General features: G+C 40.3%; 1 protein-coding gene across 1 annotated transcript in view; it reads right to left on the bottom strand.

Annotated features, from left to right (window-relative positions):
* Positions 1-21,028, bottom strand: part of ZCCHC24 (zinc finger CCHC-type containing 24) — a gene marked incomplete at both ends in the record, with an annotated part of 113,688 nt that overhangs the window by 79,126 nt on the left and 13,534 nt on the right. Inside the window, one exon of the mRNA XM_080620913.1 lies at positions 16,924-17,124. Coding sequence (XP_080477039.1) covers positions 16,924-17,124 — 201 coding nt within the window. The remainder of the gene's footprint in view (positions 1-16,923; positions 17,125-21,028) is intronic.

The following is a 21,028-nucleotide window of genomic DNA, read 5'->3' as shown; positions in this document are numbered from 1 at the left end:
TCATCACAAGTAATCACCAATGTGAACCAGGGTTCAGATAAGACCAGCTCATGAATAATGAACAGCTCGATAACCGGGGCCAAATACATAGTAGTGAACAAGTACTTTGAAGTGCCTGTAGCTACAGAGTGGTTTCTTTTGTAGGAGGCACAAATTTCCAATAGCTCTGTTCGGTCTGACAGCAGATTGCTCTGCAGTCTGTGCAGATGCTAAACTACCGCTAAGCAGCACCCATGAGTAATTCTGCCATTTCCTGATGGTCAAAAGATTTATCTCCATCATAATAGGTCTATCCGCAGTCCTCCGTGGAAAACAGCACAGCATTCACAGATGTGAAGCTGTATTTCAAAACCCCAAATCTACAGAATGCTGTATTACATCTCAACAAGCATGGTTACAGGACTTCTGAATTAGAAGTAGCCTGGACCAGCTGGCTGAGAGCAGAGGCAGAACTTGCCCAGGTCTTCAAGCACCGTGGTCAGACATGTCTGGGAGAGGTGCACCCACTCACAGAAGGCCACTTCTGTGGACTCTCTTCTTTCTGGCACAATAGAAGCTTCCTCCAGCAGAGCAGCAGTCACTAATAAGCAAAGAGAAGTTTTCATGGGTTACAAGCTGAGCTGAGAAATGTTACATGCTCTCACAGGAACTAGAGCTCACCAGAAACCTCCTCCCATACCCAGTGCAAGGTACATAAAGCTAAGCTCATTTTCCTGATGTTTGGCAAATAGATACTACACAGAAACAGTATGTGCATGCACAAGACTGACCCTGGGAAGAGTCTGGGAGAGCAAACCTCAAGCGTTTGAGAATGCTCAGATGCTAAATTACATGAAAGGGGAACAGAAGTGAACAGAACAGACCAGACCAGACCAAAGCGACTGAGAGGGAGCTTTCCTTCACAGTGAGGCCATCAACCACCACCCACAGATCACGGAAGTGCCTGTGAAGAATGTTTGCTGTCGCAACAGAGTTGACAGAGCAACCTATAAAACTTTTTTCTCTATCTTGCCAATCTAGAGGAGCGTGGCTGCGGAAACATAGATGCAAAAGTAGCATAAAAGCAACTTTGAGGATTGTTTTTTAAGTCAAATAGAGCTGAAATGATGGAAGTTCACAATAACTCACAATCTGTGCCTATGGAAACACGCTTCTCAGAGTTAAAGCAAACCCTGACGCATCTAATGTTATTGGAAGTACAGAAGACACCACTTTTAGTTCAATTATTCACTTGTCTGAAAATTACTGGGAACATTCCTTTGAATTAGTCACATAAAAAGCTTGGGTAAAATTGATTTTTGTTAAGTATTTCCTCAAAAAATGAAACAAGTTTCTTTTTCCAATTGGCTACTTGCCCAAGTCTTTTGGTACAGAAGTTTCTAACCCCTTCGTCTCAGGCATAAAGTGTATTAAATTTCAAGAATTATGATACATTCCAGAAATGAAAAATAATAGAAAAAGTTAAAAGCTTCAGTTGTAGGAAGTTGCTGTGTCTAAAGCTTAAGTTTATGGTCAGGGTAGACAGAAGGAAAAAGCCTAAAGCTACAGTTCAATTTGGGCTGGAAAGAAGCTGCCAAAAAAGCTGAGGGCTGTGAAAACCTTGTTCCCTGAGAACAAGTCTTGGTCTTGGAAAGGGCTTGGGCACCTTCCGTACAGCTCATCCCTAGGGTGAGGGTTAGTTTTAAGGTGAGGGTTGAAAGAGAGGAAACCCAGAGTCACAGCTGTGAGATTCTGCAAATAATCTTTGAAAGCAAACTGGGGCTGATACTGTAATTCCTCCCCCCAGGCTAATTGATTTTCCATAGGGATTGGTACCCTGAAAGAGCAAATCAAGACTAAACCAATTTAATAACTTACATCACATTGATCTTTATATTTCTGACTCAGAACTGCTATTTGTGATGCTCAGTGTAGCTTTTCAGTAGCACTGAATTCAGGATGTACTGTTTAGGGCTCAGAGTAACTGATAACATAACCACTCTGTTTCTCCTCACTTTTCTACCAAGAATCTTGATTTGCTATCAATTTTACCTCCAAACCACCCCCTGCTTCCCTCTGCTCTCTGAAAACACACCGAAATCTGAAGTTTCAGACATTCTAGGAATCTTTACTGATTCTTTTTTTTTCCAGTCTCTGAGAAACCTGATCCACCAGATGGGTGGGAGAGCTTATTGTTTTTTTGCCTGACATCTGGATTTCATTAGCAGACTCATGCGTGCTGAATCAGGAATGGAGCTCAGAAGAAAGCAGAAGAGAGTGAAATTATGTTAATGCTAAAAAAAAGCCCTGTTCTCCTCTCCAACTTTGCAAACAAATGCAACATGTGAGTCACATTGTGAGCTCAGTATAAACAGTACAGCCCTTATTAGCTGTACTAACACTAATATTGGATATGTTGTGCCTTATACAGCTATAGAGAACACTACTATTTACTTACATATGTCAACATTATTAAAAAAGAAAGTCTTTCCAATAGTTTCACATTAATACCACCACTTTTCATGTTTATAAGTGTCTCCTGTCTTCTATTTAAATAGATTCAGTATAGTATGCAAGGAAATAATTTATCCCAAACCAACCATAAAATTACAGTTAAGACTTGCTACTCAGAAGACTGCTGTAAATGATACCAGAGAGACAATTTTCTTGAAGTTTAACAGGAGTGTTAGCAGTGGCCTAAAAGTTAGACTGTTATTAATTACCATAGCTTTCATTACTGAACAACAGAAATAGTAATACAAGCAGTAACTGTCTGTCAGTCCTGTATGTGGTGCTATGCTAACAACCTCTCTGGATGACTCTTAGATTTCATCGTTATCCGCTAAAGCTGACAGTTGCAGGCATATAACATCCATCTTTACATTCCACCTTACCCTTTCTGTCCCTTCACAGTGCACAAGGACCTTTGGCTCTCAGATGATGAGTGCCATGTTATCTAGCCCGTCTTCAAAGAGCACTAAGTGGAGATGAGGAAATTCAAAGTATCATTTGTGACTGGGTCACACAAAGGAAGAGGGATCAACAAGAAGCTTTTGGCTGTGTTTTAGACGATCAGATCAATGATAAGGAACCAAACAAGATTACAAAATGGTGAAAAGCTGAGAGGGCAGACAGATAATAGAGAAGAGCTGAATATGGAAATCCGGCCTTCATACCCCCTGCAAGACACCTCAAGAAAACTTCACCCATCACTGCAATAGGCTTCTGTCCCCCTCTTCAGAGCTTCAGCCTTCCACATTACATCACATAGGACAAAACTGTATAATATGCTTGAGCAGAAAACTGATAGAAACTTTCAGTTGCTAATGCAAAAATGGCTAATGCATCTAAAATTGGAGTATGGTCTTTTTTTTGTGTAACAGCATGCTGTGCTATCTCAGGAGATACGGATATTGGCTATCCTGAGAAAGTTACATGCCTATGACAGGTGAAATGCAGGTGGGATAATGTATTTCACCTGTCACAGCTATATAACAATCTCAGGATAGGAATGAACCCCAAAATTTACATAAGTCACCATTTTCAAGGAAACCTGAAAATTCCTGGGCTTGATTATCCATTTTCTCATGTTTTGTGTAAATACTTTGACAAGTGGCAAGTGCAGTGTAAAAGCCAGTGCAACCATTTTGGAGGTGGTTTGCCCCCACGTAAAGTATACTGAGAATCTTGCCTGGGGACACCAGGAGGAGTTTTTCACGATTCTTGATAAGAATGATGAATACAGCAGTGCAATTTTGTCATTTATCTCTAATCTATTAAATCATCTTAACTAACATTTACAGAAATCTGTTTTAAGTAGCAGAGCTCTAACTTGCAATAAGAGATACAGAAAATGCAGGTCTGGAATGAGTACTATTAAGTTTGGGAGTTTACTATAAACTTTTGGGTCTGTATTTAAACCAAAGCCACCTTTCTACTTTAATGATGAATCTTTTTATTTTCTAGTAAAGTTTTTTGATTTGCTGTTTCTTTGAATGGAGCCTTTCTCTCCCCCACTTCTTGCTCTTCTAATTTCCTCAGCTGTGTAATCAGGTGTTTAGGAGTAAGAGCCTGCTGTATAAAACCATCTCAGAGGTTATCTCTGCTCTCGTGAAGCCTTCTGAGGGTCTCCTTTCCTCACCCATGTAAGACCCATGGCGCACTGTTTGGGAGGTCTGAGTGCACTTGGGCTGGGTGTTCCTGGCTGCCAGATGGTGTGGGTAGGCTGGCTCAGGTGGAAGTATTGATTTGTCTGGGCTCTTGCAGAGTTTTATCTATAGTTGCACACCTGCAATATGTGCTAAAATTAGAAATGGACTTGAAACCAGTATTTTGTAAATGAAACCCTTGAACCTGGGAAATGTTCAGTGTTGCTCTGAACTCACATCCAAAATTACAGCTTGAGACCACGTCCAAGTCTAGTTGAAACGTGCTCTTTCCTTGACGAAGGAAAAAAGAACTGTTTACAGGACTCAGTAGTATAAAAGATTTCAAGAGGTGCTGCTGTACTCCTATGCAGGTCTCTGCACATTCAGGGAACAAGTTAGAAGCAAAGAGTAGCGAGTATCTTGTGACAAATCTGATGTAAATCTGAAGATGAACCAATAATCAAGATTATGTTATTTCCGAAATGTCTGCTCTTGCTGCTAAAATCCCCGAATTTTTCAATTTAAGTGCCTGTCCATGGGCTTATTGCCTTAGCTGATATTTTTGCACTGACTGGGCTCTGAAACAAAAGGCTTATTCTTTGTTTTCTCTAATATCTATACAGACATTTTACCTTTTCTGCCCCATGAAGGAAATACATAAGAAAAAGCTTTTTTTGGAAAAAAAAAAAAAGAAAAACAACAAAAAACAAGCTTCTACAAACCTGGAAAATGTCTCCTTAAATAACAGTCTCTTTATCAGTAATATGACAGATAATTTCTAGTGTAAAATAGAAAACATTAAGAAACAAAGTTTGCAGTAAGCTTATCCTGAGCTTGATGTCCATAAGGCTGACATCCGTGCATCATACAGCACCCAGACTTGTGTTCCTGATGCATGCAGTCCTGCCTTCTCTTCTGCTTCTGATCTAACTTGCTCAGCCAGTCTGAAGGGTATATAAAATCCCACAAGGCATAGATGGGAATTAGTTACCTGAGAAACTCTGTTAACATCTCATAGTAGACCTTTTTATAGGTATAAAAAGAGTCATATCAAAATATATAAGGCTCCTTTTATATTTATTGACATAAGCCAGATAAAGCAGAGTAACACAAATACTTGTGCTGTACCAGGGAAATGGAAAAGTGATTAATTTCCATTTAGTATCTTAATTTCTTGAAGGAAGTGACATAACAGGAGGGAAAAGCAGGACTGACTGGACCTCTTGTCAGCAGGAAAATGCGAGGGGCCCCCTGGGCTAGATTTGTGTCCTCACAACCTACAGACTGTTCTGGGACAATCAGAAAAGCAAGCACAAGCTAAACTGTTGCTGAGAGTTACTGCCAGCAGAACTGCTGCTCTGCCTCTAGAGGTTTGCTTTTGTTCTTCACCGTCTTTGCTATCTGCTTGGCTTCCTACACTGTGCAGTAAATTAAAAGGAAAACGGAGGGAGGGACAAGGCAGTTCACTCACCCCATAGTCACTTTCTCCCCCATTTATCTGACACCACCCAGCCTCTGCTCAGACCTTGTAGGCTTTCTTTAATTTGGCATGGAGATTATCAGAAAACACATTTTCATTTTTGAGGAACAGGGAAATGAGGTTCTGTTAGAACTGGGAAAGAGACCTGAAATATTAACACGTTTGGCAGACATGAAAATTTTCAGAATTTCAAATGAGAAATGCAATGTTTGCATTTTTTTTTAAAAAAAATTTTCAATAAGAGATACAGAAAATGCAGAAAATCAAAAGAAAATACAAAAAAAATTTTGCAAAAAACAATACAAATGTTTGTTTGGGTAAACGAAGCTTATGAAAAACTGCAAAACAAATTCAATCCATTGCAAAGTTATTTCCTCTACATCAGATGTCCACTTCAACCCTTTTTTGCTTTTTCTAGAGAAAATTCCTTTTGGAAAAAGAAGTTATTTGATTGACTTTCTGAATATAGTTTAAATGAAGCTATATTTTTACAGGAAGTGTTTGTGCGTGGACATTTTGACAGGTGTCATTTCTGAGGTTTAAGGTCTTCTGTTTTCCGTATTTGTTGTTGTTATAATGCCTGTTTGATTTAACTTTTATGTTTTAGCCATATTGTATTTTGCAACAGCATTTTGTTTAAAAGCACACTTAGGAAGGATTGCGGTAGACATTAGAACCGGGAGATACAGAGATCTTGAAGAACACTCAGTGATCTCTTACTGCAGAGCATGAAAATGTAGTTAATTATCATAGAATTACTGTACCATCAGATTTGGAAAGGATGCTGGAAGGTCACCCGTCCAACCTCCTGCTCGAAGCAGGACTAACACGGAGTTCTGGGCAGGTTTCTTAGGGCTTTGTCCAGTTAGATATTGAACACTTCCAAGTATGGATGGAAATTCCTGTATTTCACACTAAACCAAAATACTTTTACGAAGTGAGAAAACATGATTCACTTAATCTTCCATTACCATTCTTATCAGTGTGAATGAGCAACTGATAAACTAGTGTGGGTTTGACCTGGTAGTTCTCTCTCTACCTTATCTAAAAATCAGCTTACAGAGAGCTGGAAACCAGACCTCACTTTCCTTCTCCAGGGGAATGCTCACAGTGTCAATTCCAAGCTAAGCACTTAATTATGGTTTATCAGGAGGTTTACTGCAAACTAGGCAAATACCAAATGGTTAGTAAACAGAGTTCAGATTCAGAACAATGCAATAGCTATATTCAGTATACTTCAACAGAGTTCATAAAAGTCTCTCAGTGATTTGCACAGGATTTGGATCTCGTTTGTTGTGAATGTTTTTTAAATATAAATTATTCACATTTAAGATAATGATTTGAATTATTAGTACACAGGTATACAATAGTAGTAACATAAGGCTGGGAAATGCTTTGGAATGTTCTCTCACTTGTCCATGGACAGAATAACTCATGAAAATCCTGATGTATGTTTATCTATACTGTTCTGAAAGTCTTCCAATGATCAAGAGTCTTCCCAGGCACTCTATTTCAATGCCTCACAGTTAGAAAGAGCAGCCTAGTTGAACTCCAGCACTCTGGACTCATTTGCTGTGAATCTAGAAAATAAACTATGCCCTTCATGTAAGGTTTCCTACATATTTGCAAATTATTGATGTGTCTTTTTCTGGGAGCACACAAAATCGGCTCTTCAGTCTTTCAACAGAAGTCATGTTTCAGAGACCCCAAATTAACTTTGTGTTCAACCTGGACCCAGCTGAAGCTTCACCAGTGATGAAACCTTAATAAGTTTAATGCCAGGTATCCATAAGGGTTTACATTTAAACGGTGTTCTTTTTGTGATATCCACCTTGTGGCCAGTGGGTAACTGGCTTGAAATTATCTAGATAGTGAATATGCAAATGAGATTCAAAAGTAAGTAAAAAGAACTTACAAAACCCCAATGAAATGAAATCAAATTCTGTGGAGGGCAATCTTCCAATACCTATCACACAGTCCATTGGTAATCATCACACAGGACCTGATGTCCGGCTGGAGACTGGTAACGAGTGGTGTCCCTCAGGGATCGATGTTGGGACCAGTCTTGTTCAACATCTTTGTTGGTGACATGGACAGTGGGATTGAGTGCGCCCTCAGCAAGTTTGCCGATGACACCAAGCTGTGTGGTTCGGTTGATACGCTGGAGGGAAGGGATGCCATCCAGAGGGACCTCGACACGCTTGTGAGGTGGGCTGATGCCAACCTCATGAAGTTTAACCATGCCAAGTGCAAGGTCCTACACCTGGGTCAAAGCAATCCCAGGCACGGCTACAGGTTGGGCAGAGAAGAGATTCAGAGCAGCCCTGCAGAGAAGGACTTGGGGGTGTTGGTTGATGAGAAAATGAACATGAGCCAGCAGTGTGCGCTCGCAGCCCAGAAAGCCAACCGTATCCTGGGCTGCATCAAGAGGAACGTGACCAGCAGGTCAAAGGAGGTGATCCTGCCCCTCTACTCTGCTCTCGTGAGACCTCACTTGGAGTATTGTGTGCAGTTCTGGTGTCCTCAACATAAAAAGGACATGGAACTGTTGGAGCAAGCCCAGAGGAGGCCACGAGGATGATCAGGGGACTGGAGCACCTCGCGTAAGAAGATAGACTGAGAGAATTGGGGCTGTTCAGCCTGGAGAAAAGAAGGCTGTGTAGAGACCTCATAGCAGCCTTCCAGGATCTGAAGGGGGCCTACAAGGATGCTGGGGATGGACTATTCATCAGGGACTGTAGTGACAGGACAAGGGGTAACGGGTTCAAACTTAAACAGGGGAAGTTTAGATTAGATGTAAGGAAGAAATTCTTTACTGTGAGGGTGGTGAGGCACTGGAATGGGTTGCCCAGGGAAGTTGTGAATCACAGTACCACAGTATCACAGTATCACAGTATGTTAGAGATTGGAAGGGACCTCAAAAGATCATCTAGTCCAATCCCCCTGCCAGAGCAGGAACACCTAGATAAGGTCACACAGGAATGTGTCCAGGCGGGTTTTGAATGTTTCCAGAGAAGGAGACTCCACAACCCCCCTGGGCAGCCTGTTCCAGTGTTCTGTCACCCTCACTGAGAAGAAGTTTCTTCTCAAGTTTAAGTGGAACCTCTTGTGTTCCAGTTTGTACCCATTACCCCTTGTCCTACCATTGTTTGCCACTGAGAAGAGCCTGGATCCATCCTCGTGACACTCCCCCTTTATATATTTATATACACTAATAAGGTCCCCCCGCAGTCTCCTCTTCTCCAAACTATAGAGACCCAGCTCCCTCAGCCTTTCCTCATAAGGGAGATGCTCTACTCCCTTAATCATCTTTGTCACCCTGCGCTGGACTCTCTCCAGCAGGTCCCTGTCCTTCTTGAACTGAGGGGCCCAGAACTGGACACAATATTCCAGATGCGGTCTCACCAGGGCAGAGTAGAGGGGAAGGAGGACCTCTCTCGACCTACTGACCACCCCCCTTCTAATACACCCTAGGATGCCATTGGCCTTCTTGGCCACAAGGGCACAGTGTTGGCTCATGGTCATCCTGCCGTCCACTAGGACCCCCAGGTCCCTCTCCCCTACACTGCTCTCTAACAGGTTGTTCCCCAACCTATATTGGAACCTGGGGTTGTTCCTGCCCAGATGCAGGACTCTACACTTTCCCTTGTTATATTTCATCAAGTTTCTCCCTGCCCAACTCTCCAGCCTGTCCAGGTCCCGCTGGATGGCAGCACAGCCTTCTGGCGTGTCAGCCACTCCTCCCAGCTTAGTGTCATCAGCAAACTTGCTGACAGTACACTCAATTCCCTCATCTAAATCATTGATGAATATATTAAATAATACTGGTCCCAATACTGACCCTTGAGGCACTCCACTAGATACAGGCCTCCAACTGGACTCCGCCCCATAGACTACAACTCTCTGGCTTCTGTCCTTCAGCCAGTTCGCAGTCCACCTCACTACCTGATCATCCAGACCACACTTCCTCAATTTAGCTATGAGGATGCTGTGGGAGACTGTGTCAAATGCTTTGCTGAAGTCAAGGTAGACCACATCCACCGCTCTGCCATCATCCATCCACAATGTTATTTCCTCATAAAAGGCTATGAGGTTGGTCAAGCATGACTTCCCCTTGGTAAAGCCATGTTGACTGCCCCTCATAACCCTCTTATCCTTGACATGCCTTAAGATGGCATCAAGGATAAGGTGTTCCATCACTTTCCCAGGGAAATCTCCATCCTTGGCGGTGTTCAAGGCCAGATTGGACAGAGCCTTGGGTGACATGGTTTAGTGTGATGTGTCCCTGCCCCTGGCAGGTGGGTTGGAACTAGATGATCTTAAGGTCCTTTCCAACCCTAACTATTCTATGATTCTATGAGATTCCACCCCAAGTTTGCCACATGGACGAAGCATGCATGCCCTTTTACAGTATTTGCCTTTATCACATCTATTTACATTGTATTTCCCATGGGGGGCACAAGACTGAACTTTGAACTTGTAACAGGAATAAAGAATGAACCACAGCAACAATGGCTCAGTGATGGTGCTGAAGGAGGAATTTGGTTTTGGCTGGTCTTCCAGACTTCTGGGAATGTAGTTTCCACTAGTGTGCTATACAGGAAAAGGGCACAGGCACAGCTCACTAGATATTTCTGTTTTCTTTTTCACTAAGTGCTCTTATTCTGGTGTGTTGGAGTTTAGTATCTTCTTTCCAAGCACCCCGTTTATCAAACAATTGGACATAAATGCCACATACTATGGCCAGAGTTTTAAAACTAGTACTTAGGGAGCATGCTTTTCAAAGCAAGGCCGTTTGGATCCCTCAACTCACATACAGCGGCCTCTCTGATAAATGGTTTAAATCCATAACATGTACAGCTTATTCACTGTACCCGAGAAAAAAAAAACAAAACAGAGAGCAGTGGGTATTTTCTGATGCTTCAGACTCTTACGCAGCTTAAATCACCACCGATAGAATGGATGTGAACAAATTACAGCCTACCATACTTTTGTTACAAGATTTCTGCAAGTCTTGCTAATGAAAGTAGAAATTATCTGGGAAAATATATCTGACTAATCTCAGAAACTCTGAGAAAATGTGGCAGGGCTAATAAGTTCAATCATATGAGAAAAAAAAAAAAAACCAACAACAAAAAAACCAAACCAAAACAGTCTGCAATAAATTCTGTATTATATTTAATATCATGGAGTTGTCAAAGTGGCTGCATGTGGTAAAAAATAATTTAAAAACTCTTAGCCAAGTCCTATACACCTAAAATAATTTTATCCAGGTTCTGAGTGGAAAAACAGAAAAAAATGAAAGTAGTATGCGATGTATAAACAAGACTTTTGAGATCCTCAAATTGTTCCAGGATGTTTTAATGTGGAAATATAGTATGTGCATAGGTATTTGCTGAACGAACATCTAAGAATTACACTTTCTTATAGAGATATGTTTAGGTGAAGAAATATGCACTATACAAAATGGGTTAATGTATTAAAATGTATTGCAAAGCCAGAGAAACAAGGGTCTGTATACACATATATTTTTCTTCTGGAGTGCTACATGCACTTTGAAAACACTCACATACAGCAGAGAGCTTTTTCCTCCTTGTAATACAGGCAATACAGATGTTCTTTCAGTACTGGTCTTACTCAAATCAGCGCTACTGCACCAGACGTAAATTTAGCTGTCTTTTTCTTTTATTATGTGCCTCATATTTCATCTTTACCCCTGTAAGAGGCATACTAATTTTGGTGATTTGAATACTACTTTATTCGTATCAGAGATTCCACTGTCAGGCCTGTAATAACACTCTAAGCAAACAGAATTGAAGCATAAACAAGAAAGACACATACAGCACCAGATCACATGCTAGCAAGTATACTTCAATCAAAACCTATGTGGACCTGCAAAAGTGAGCCATATAGGGTTTCAGATTTCTGAGAGACTGGGGAGATTGACCCCTTGTTCTATAACTGAATAACGATACCGATACTTTGCTTGGTTCAGTGGAGACAAGATGTGTTTATTTGGAAGCCATTACCTGATATCCAAAAGACTACTGGAAAATGTCTGTGATCTCCTTTAATTCTGGAGCTCTTTGAAACATCATCTTCCACTTAAAAAGAAAAATAAATCTCAAGAGGTTTATGTTTGCTTTGCTTTTTAAAAAAAGCATTAAGAGCTCTTAGCTAAAACCCAGAAAGGTAAAATCTTTCTATCTTTGTAAAGATGGAAGCTTGTTCCTAATTGCCATCTTAGCCAGCCTTTGGTACCTGGAGAAAGCACAGCTGTGGACTCCTTGGATATTGTGGATATTTGAGATCCTTGCACAACCATAAGGCACAAGACAAATCAGATTAATGTTTCAGGCATGAGAGTCACTGCAGTCTTGCAGCCAAACAGCTGCCTGCTGAACCAGCTCTACTGCCAAAGATCCACTATATCTGACCACAGGGAGGGACAGCTTCGGGGCAGCATGATCTGGCAAACCAAGCTATGGACTAAGAAGAAAGGACTAAACTCAGCTTGACAGTGATTTCTTCCACATCCTGCATGAAACCACAAAAGCAAATCTATGCAAAGCCAAGCAGCCACAATTACCTACTACTCCCACTGACTTGACTATGTGTTCTTAAGGTACTTTAGTTTTACAGGATCTGCTTCAAAGATCACTGTTGGCAATGGAAGGACTCCCACTCTTAGCCTCATGAATATAGATCATGCCATACGTTTCATTCACAGATTCGAAAATGCAACGCAAAATAAGGCCAACGTTTCACATTACGTATATGTGTGTGGTAGTATATCTGTACTTCTGAGCATGCACATGCATTTTCCTCTGTGAGTATACTGTAAAATTGGGAAACACACTGTAACGGTTCTGTATCTCCCAGAGACTGGGGTAAACAGTTGCAGTGCACCAGGGATCTGACTGCAGAATGGTGCTATTTCCCCATTTATTTATATATTTTTTTAGTTCCAAGTCTCCATGATGTGAGTTCTTTGCCTGTATAGACATTTACAGGAATTGGCAGGAAGTTTTTTCAGAAAGCTTGGCACTGGACAGGGATCAGAGCAGTCTCCTTGTTCAGCATTCAGAAAAATATGGCTGGAACCATGTATTTTTTTGAGTTAGTAGGCCTGCACATATTTTCACAAAAGGATTTGAAAGCACTTGAACAAACTTAGGACAGAGAGACCAGTAGATGGAACTGCTGCTTGGCAGAAACAAAGTACAGCAGCTTGGAAACTTTGAATACACAGATACTTTGCTGGAGCTCTGAGCTTGGACCTCTACAAGTACAAACATTGTTGCTGCCTTTGCTGTTAATCCATTACTGCCCAAAATTAACAAAATGAACGGCATATGCAGTAAATGAGGTCTTCCTTCCCAAAGACTCTGAACCATGGCAAAGCTTCAGCCACTCTGTGACTTCCTGGAACCTGAACTAGGTGCCCCCATACTGTAAAGGAGCAAGATTCATTATGTATAGGCCATGTTTATTACAAACATAACCACTTTTTCTATTTTGTAGGATTAAAAACATAGACTACAGTGATAATGGGTGAAAACAGACAATGTAACGTTTTTAAAAAGATCACCTATGAGTTTCTACATCTGATAGATAAATAAATGTCGTAAAGAATCATAGATCTTAACTATTACTGGCCCAGAGCTCATCATTATTTGTTCCAGCAAGGGAAAGAAAACCTATGGTTATCATGAATAGATAAGATGTACAGTGGCACAGTACCTTTGAGTACACAAATAAGTAAAAAAAGTTTTGACAAATTTACATATGTAGGTATTTATATATCATACAACTAACCACTACTAAACCAGACAGGAAAAGCACTCATTTCTCACTTTCCTTGCTATTTAAAGAGAACTACTTTGTATATTTGATGGCACGGTCTATGATAATTTATGAGCATCATTATGTTAAGTTTAAGAGCATTGGTTTTAACCTTTATTCTCTAGATATTTTCAGTTCATTCACGTCAATGATATTTCTGTATGTGAAAGAACATCAGAGAGGTATGAGTAAGATGTTACCGCCTAAGCCACTGAAACTCAAAATTAGTTCAGAGAAAATGTAGGCATGGTATAAAGATGACGCTGCAGATAAAAAGTACTGTGTTTTGTAGAGATATAATAATTGCTACAGTTTTTGTGAAGGTAGACCAACTGGAAATTATGACTTGCAGTTATAACATTGCTCTCATTTCTGGTAGTCTTTAAAACAGAAAACACTCTCTATCACTCAGATCACAGAAACTGAAATCTAAGATAATAGAGGTTTGCTAAATCCCATTTTAACTTCCAGATGTAATTTTGGACAGGATACTGGACAAACTGCAGATATCTCAGGTATTCAAATACTAAAGCTGACCTTTTTTATTTATAGTTATTTAACCTCTTAAAATATGATTATCTCTTATGATACAAATCTGAACCGATGCATGTATTTTCATCAGTGTGGTATACCATCAACTTTTACAGTAACAGAAAAAGAACACGTCTTTACAGTGTTTATAACAAGCCGAGTTAAGGGAGGATATAAAGGCTCAAAGTTGTTACACAATTTCTTTGTTATGCAGGAAAAACTCCATAAAACACTGCATTTCAAAATCTGTTTCTTATTAAGAAGTTATATAAAAAGAAAATAAAAATACTGAATGATTTACTGATTCACATTTTGTCCAAATCAGATTAGTTTATCTCTTTTCTCTGTCCAAATTTAAGCACTTTAAAAATGCATAGCTACAGCCCTGGTTTTGGTAGGATTTGCAAAACAACTTTCATTTTTGACAGCAGTAGTGAAACTAAGCATCAAAATCTAAGCTATTAAATAGTGTATATAATGTTAAAATTAAGAAATCACTTATCGTCAAAAGCAGTGGTAACAAATGGGTTCTTTCTGACAAAAGCCTGATCCTACCATTGCTGCTCCCTTCTTGTGCACAACATTTTGAGCACAACTCTTGGACACAGGGTCATCTCCTGTACATCTGTCCTCAAATCTGGATAATATAAGGGAAATGTTTAAGTTTCTGTGAATGGTTAAGTATGCTCTTTTTCAAGAAAGTACTTACGTGCTGACTAGACCATAAAATGCTTGTGTTAGAAATCTCCAATAAAGCAGAACTAATTTCCTATCACCTGTTCCTTAAGTGGCATAAACTTTAATCTATGGAAACAGATACATGCACACACAGTGAAAGGCACTGATGAGATCTGTTCTGGGATGCCATGCCCTAGTAGATGAAAAGCACAAGAGGACAGCCATGAGACGGACTGAGGGATAGAGAGTCTGTACACTTTTTGTGAAAAGACTGAGAAAACCTGATTTGGTTAGTCCTGCAGAACAAATGCTGAGTGAGGATATGATTGCAGTCTATTAATACATCCTGAGATAAACACCAGGGAGGGAGAAGAGCTATTTCAGTGGGGGACAATTTTGGCAGGAGAACAAATGACTATAAAATAGCTCTGAGTTACACTTATCCTGGAATTTGGAAGATTTCTAGTTAGGAGACAACTGAGGTTCTGGAGCAGCTTCCTACCTCAGCAGTAGTGAGGGCAAAACCTTCAAATATTTCCCAACTAAAACTTGATCAGTTTACAAAAGGAGCTGTGTGATATGGCTGCATGTAACTGTAGAAGACTGCATGCAGTGAGCAAGCAGATGCCTCCCCGTCCAGTATTCCTTCACTCATTGCTCACTAGCTCATAGGCCAGCCACAGAGTATGCTTTGTCAGAAGTCTTCTCATTTCCTGGTTCACAGAGAAACTGAAGACATTACTAGTGAAATCTTAGAAAAATTACATAGGATGTGCAATTTAACTGAATTAATCTTCCTACAAGACCCTTAATTTGTTTGCATCTCCTGGGATTTCTATGGGTATGTCTTCAGTTTTCATTAACTGTTCTCTAATCCCTACTGCCTCAAACTGTAAAAATACTTATGAAATAAACAATGCATTACTGCTCCAACACTGACACATTTGCTTGGAACCATCTGTGCAAGCTGCTATTACGTGTTCCTATCTCTACGATTTGCTGTAGAATGCTAAACTAAGTACATTAAATACAGGAGTATAAAAACCACAGCATTTCTGATCTCCTAGCAAAGAAAATTTCATCTTTTTTTTCCGATAGAAAACTGTCTTACTCAACCTATACTGAAATTAACATAAAGTAAAACTATTTTCAAGTGCCATACCCAAGACTGCAAATGTACTTTAATTTCACATCTTTCATTAGAATTAATGAGAGATATACAGCTGAAGTCCACGAAGAAAAGAGTCTAGTTTATGTGCAACAGCAGGAGGAATACATTCAGTTAAAGCTCATCTGACATTAGACTTGATTTCATGCTGACCTTGCCCAGCTGGCAGATGCTTTTCTGCCTGTGTTTTGGCTTATATACGTCTGACATCCATAACTGCAAATTAACTGTACTCAATTTTGTTCAGATTAATTCTGCTGAAAGTCACACACTAGGAGGGTAGGAGGTTAAAGTCATAGTGAAGTGGATGCCGATATTCTCCACATCTGCATTTCTAAAGTATTGGCAGCACTTTAATTTCCCTGGGACTCTGCATAGAATACTGTTGGAGTTGTGAAAGTTTAAGCCAGCAACACGACTGCATCCAGCTGAAACTTGAGAGGATGAAGAAACCTTGCACACTGTGGCTTGGAGCCCCAGAAAAAATACGTGTAGATTGGTGAGTGGTTTTAGTGCACACTGGCTTATACCTCTTTTCTAAAGAAATAAATATTGCCAGCTTTGCCACTACAGAAAAGTTCTAGGAGTCCAAGTCCATCACATCTTGCCAAGCATGGCAAACCTATGAGACAAAAGACATTTTACACCAGAAATACTTGGAGCTTGCGTTCAACACTGATTCAAAGTTCTCATCCAGTTTAGCAATTTCTTCTTCTTCAGCATATGTAACTTGTTATATTTTTATTGAGTACCACTGCCAAACTGACTATAGTGTGCTGCTTGAAAACATATTTTACACAATTTTACACACTAGAAAATTACATAGTACCCATTTTTAAAGTTTCCAAAATCTACTTATTCATGTGCCTAGATTAGTATCTTTTGTAATGCTTACTAGGCACATGAAGTAGCATATTTTTTTCCATCAGCATTGTGATAATGAATAGATTAAAAGAACACATGGCTAGCTGGCACTTTGTCAAGATATTTCTTCAGTGATACTCTAAAGAAGTATTTTGATCAAATTCTGTGTTATTAAATTAAGGAATGGTGAAAATTTTCGTGTTTTTTCCAGAATATTGTATATTCCTTACCTGTGGGCAGTCTTTGATGTAGTGTCCCTTATTAAAGCAGAGGTGGCACAGGTAGTTAGGAGGTGGCCTCTTGCTAGGTTTTCTGGCTTCTGAAGAAAGGGATAGGTCAGAGAAATGCTCAGTGAGGGAGCTTAACCCATCCACAATGTTATTAAGTGACCCATAAGGTGATGCACTCTTGTACAGACTGCTGCTCAGAGCCTGCAAAAGAAAAGAAAAAAGTCATATGAAACATAGTACTTCATTAAGGATTGCCATGAGACTGATCTGAGTAGGGGAAGGACAAAAATAGCAGTAAAAAAAAAAAAAGCTTCTTGGTTTGTTGGGTGTTTTTTCGTTTGGGGTTTTTTTTTTATGTCGGTTTTGGTTTTTTTAATTAAGAATATGGCTGCATATTTAGGAGAGCAATATACAGGTCATTAATAAAGAGGCTTCAGGAACACAGTGCAGTGGAGCTGGTCAACCCACTGCTGAGCATACTGAGTTTGCCATGGTTCACTTAGTCCAACCCCTCCACTAAGCAACAACTGCTTTCTTGTGTTTAATCATACCACATTCATGGTACCGTTAGAATATGCAGGCAAAAAGCTGCAAGAAGAAACCACACAAGGGAATAGCTTTGTATTCAAAACTACTTGCACGAACAATACTGGAGTCAAGGAAAGGAAAAGAACACCAAGAAAAATGTAAAGTAATTTTTAATTTCCAATCTGGTTAATAATACAGTCAACACAGAGTCCCGTATTAAAACAAGAAACATTCAGATCAACATCTGTCTTGGATTTTCTAAGGGGAAACCTGCTGTGATTTAAATATTTCCTGATAAAGAGTAAATACCGAGTTTTTGTACTTTACCTCAATAGGGTCTTCACTCTCTCAATCTGCAAATCAAAATCAAGAGCTCCTAATTTTCCATTCAGTAGTTTTGGAACAGCAGGAAACCCATAAACACCTAAGTAGCTAATCTCCCTAATGGAGGTAACAAGGATTTATTCACTTTAATGTGTTGAGGCTCAAAAGAAATTGTGTAGTAGGAGTTTAAAAAGTAAATAATAACCAGCTAAAAAAAAACCACAAAACAACATGGTAATGAAAAACTGTAGAAACAGGACCAGCTATTGATAGTCCTCTCCACCCTGAAATGTCGGGACACATTTCACAGAGCGTTTCTATGTTAGGTCTGATACACCTCACAGTAATGCTATGCTCATGTAATTCTGGCATCAAAGAATTACTGCTTACTTATGGGAAAGTGAGGTAAGAAGTCCAGTATGTGCCTCTGGAAACCCTGTTTTTCAGTGCTGTTAAATCCCAATATTTAAGCAAAGTCTTTACATACGTCATATATGTTTATATATGAATATATATTGAAGGCATGCATTGGAATTGATTTAGAGTTTGTGAAATACATCTCAAATGGAATTACATCTATTTCAGAGATCTCAAACATTCAGGATGTCTGCATAGTCAGTGTGTTTTCTTGGTGACTGTCACATACCAGCAGAATCATTCTGAAGCTCTAGGTACAATTATCTGGATGAGTCCCATCTATCACTGATTCCCATCCCACTGCAGATGGTGTACACTGCGAATAAGAATTCAGCCTAAGTGGCAGGCCACCGCCATACAGATAATAATCCACTTCACCCACCCTTATGACAGTCAATCAGAACACGCTGAGCTCTGCTAACCCTTTCTTATAAAGTGGAAGCTGGTACAGATCAGCAGGATCAGTTCAAAGAGCAACAAAGTAGACACTGATTTTACCGGCAGGGTTAGGACTTCACACACGTCCTGACGCTGCAATGCTCATGATTTTACTCCCAGCACAACATAGTTCTGTGCTGGTGCAAGATGTTCTGGCTGCTGAGAAAAGAATCAGCCACTTTATTTCAGGGGTTAAACCCACAGATTTTAAAAGGAAAAGCTATTTAAAAAACTAACAAAAAGGTTTTAGCTGCTTTAGCCATCAAGCAACAGAAGATACTTCCAACAGTCACTGGAATTTATTTTTTAGGATTTATTGGACACTATTGGAATGAGAAATTCTTGGCATCAAATTGTTAAAAGGAAGTGGAAGTGCTATGGATGCCAAAATAGCATTAATTAAGGGTTTTCAAGAAGTTCTTGTCTCCCTAGGAGCTGCTTTCTTTCACACACACTTGGAATAATACAAAATATTTCTTTTTAAGAGCCCCTCTTGCCAAGAGATTCTTAAAGTACTTCACACGCATTACACCCATCAGTAACTTTGCAAATTCCTTATTATCTGATTTTTATAGAAAGGTGGTGTATGGACACACAGAATGTGTGAAATCCCAAATTCTTTACCTGTTGTTGAAATCTGGAAAATACCCTTTAGATGTAGAATATGTAACTCCTGCCCATCAGGAGGCTACTATTTCTGCTCCCAGGATCAACCCAGTGACAAAACAAAACATAAGCTTTGAATTGGACATATGGCTTGCAATGGTGACTATTTTCTTTTCTAGATATCCTTTACACTGAGCTATTACCCCCATTATATGGGAGCAATTTGGCACCATAACCAAACCTTTTTGGCTATTTCAGGTGAATGCAAAAACATAAGCATTGCAATGACCACAGTTTTGCCCACTGTGAGCAAACCTTTACAAACTTTTGTTTGTTTTAACTATGGCAGCCAGAAGCTTTGTCAAAGGCCAGGATCCCATCAGACTATGGGCTATACTGGCTTTAAATCATAATCTTAGCAGCCACCAACAGCTCTGTGGCCAAAGCATGACACACAGCTCTGAAAGTGGCACCTGGTTCAGCTGGCAAGGTATTTGTGCGATGCATGCCAAAGCTGGACATGCCAAAACATCCAGTCTACACACACTACCATGAAATACTTCCTTATAATCATAGAATCATAGAATAGTTAGGGTTGGAAAGGACCTTAAGATCATCTAGTTCCAACCCACCTGCCATGGGCAGGGACACCTCACACTAAACCATGTCACCCAAGGCTCTGTCCAACCTGGCCTTGAACACCGCCAAGGATGGAGCATTCACAACTTCCCTGGGCAACCCATTCCAGTGCCTCACCACCCTTAAAGAATTTCTTCCTTATATCCAATCTAGACTTCCCCTGTTTAAGTTTGAACCCGTTACCCCTTGTCCTGTCACTACAGTCCCTGATGAAGAGTCCCTCTCCAGCATCCTTGTAGTGCCCCCTTCAGATACTGGAAGGCTACTATGAGGTCTCCACACAGCCTTCTCTTCTCCAGGCTGAACAGCCCCAACTTTCTCAGCCTATCTTCTTACGCGAGGTGCTCCAGTCCCCTGATCATCCTCGTGGCCCTCCTCTGGACTTGTTCCAACAGTTCCATGTCCTTTTTATGTTGAGGACACCAGAACTGCACACAATACTCCAAGTGAGGTCTCACGAGAGCAGAGTAGAGGGGCAGGATCACCTCCTTTGACCTGCTGGTCATGCTCCTCTTGATGCAGCCCAGGATACAGTTGGCTTTCTGGGCTGCGAGCGCACACTGCTGGCTCATGTTCATTTTCTCATCAACCAACACCCCCAAGTCCTTCTCCGCAGGGCTGCTCTGAATATAATAATAATCTTGAGGGCCATCTAACCATCTTGAGGGCCAATGTTCAAAAAGGAAAAGACACAAATATAACATCCCAGAAGATGACAGTAAAAGAGAATATGGACACTGCCAACAACACTGGTGCTTCAAAGAACAATGAATTCATTAAGGAGAATTCCTAGACACTCCCAAGATGCAGCCGATTTCTCCTGCTATAGAGTCAGGCAAACTACTTCAGCAGTTTCTGCCAATCTGACCTGGAAAATAGTCTTAAATCAATTTAACTCTGAGTCCATGTGAAAAGCACATCAATCTGGCACTTAAAAGATGCTATAAAGAGCACCGGCACAAACGGTGTTACATCCTGTTGCTGGCTGTGGAAATCTCCGGTTCTTCAGAAGGAGATGAGGAAAAAGCCATTCCAGAAAGCCAAGTTATATAATAAGGGTGGTGGTGGGAAAGTTCAGCCCTGTCCCTGGAATCAAATAGTGAAAGCTCAGGAACGTGTAATGAATGTGATGAAAACAAATTTAGTCCATTTT

This window comes from Psittacula echo, assembly GCF_963264785.1.
Source record: "Psittacula echo genome assembly, chromosome: 6".
Classification (NCBI taxonomy): Eukaryota; Metazoa; Chordata; class Aves; order Psittaciformes; family Psittacidae; genus Psittacula; species Psittacula echo.
This window is presented reverse-complemented; position numbering and strand designations above follow the sequence as displayed.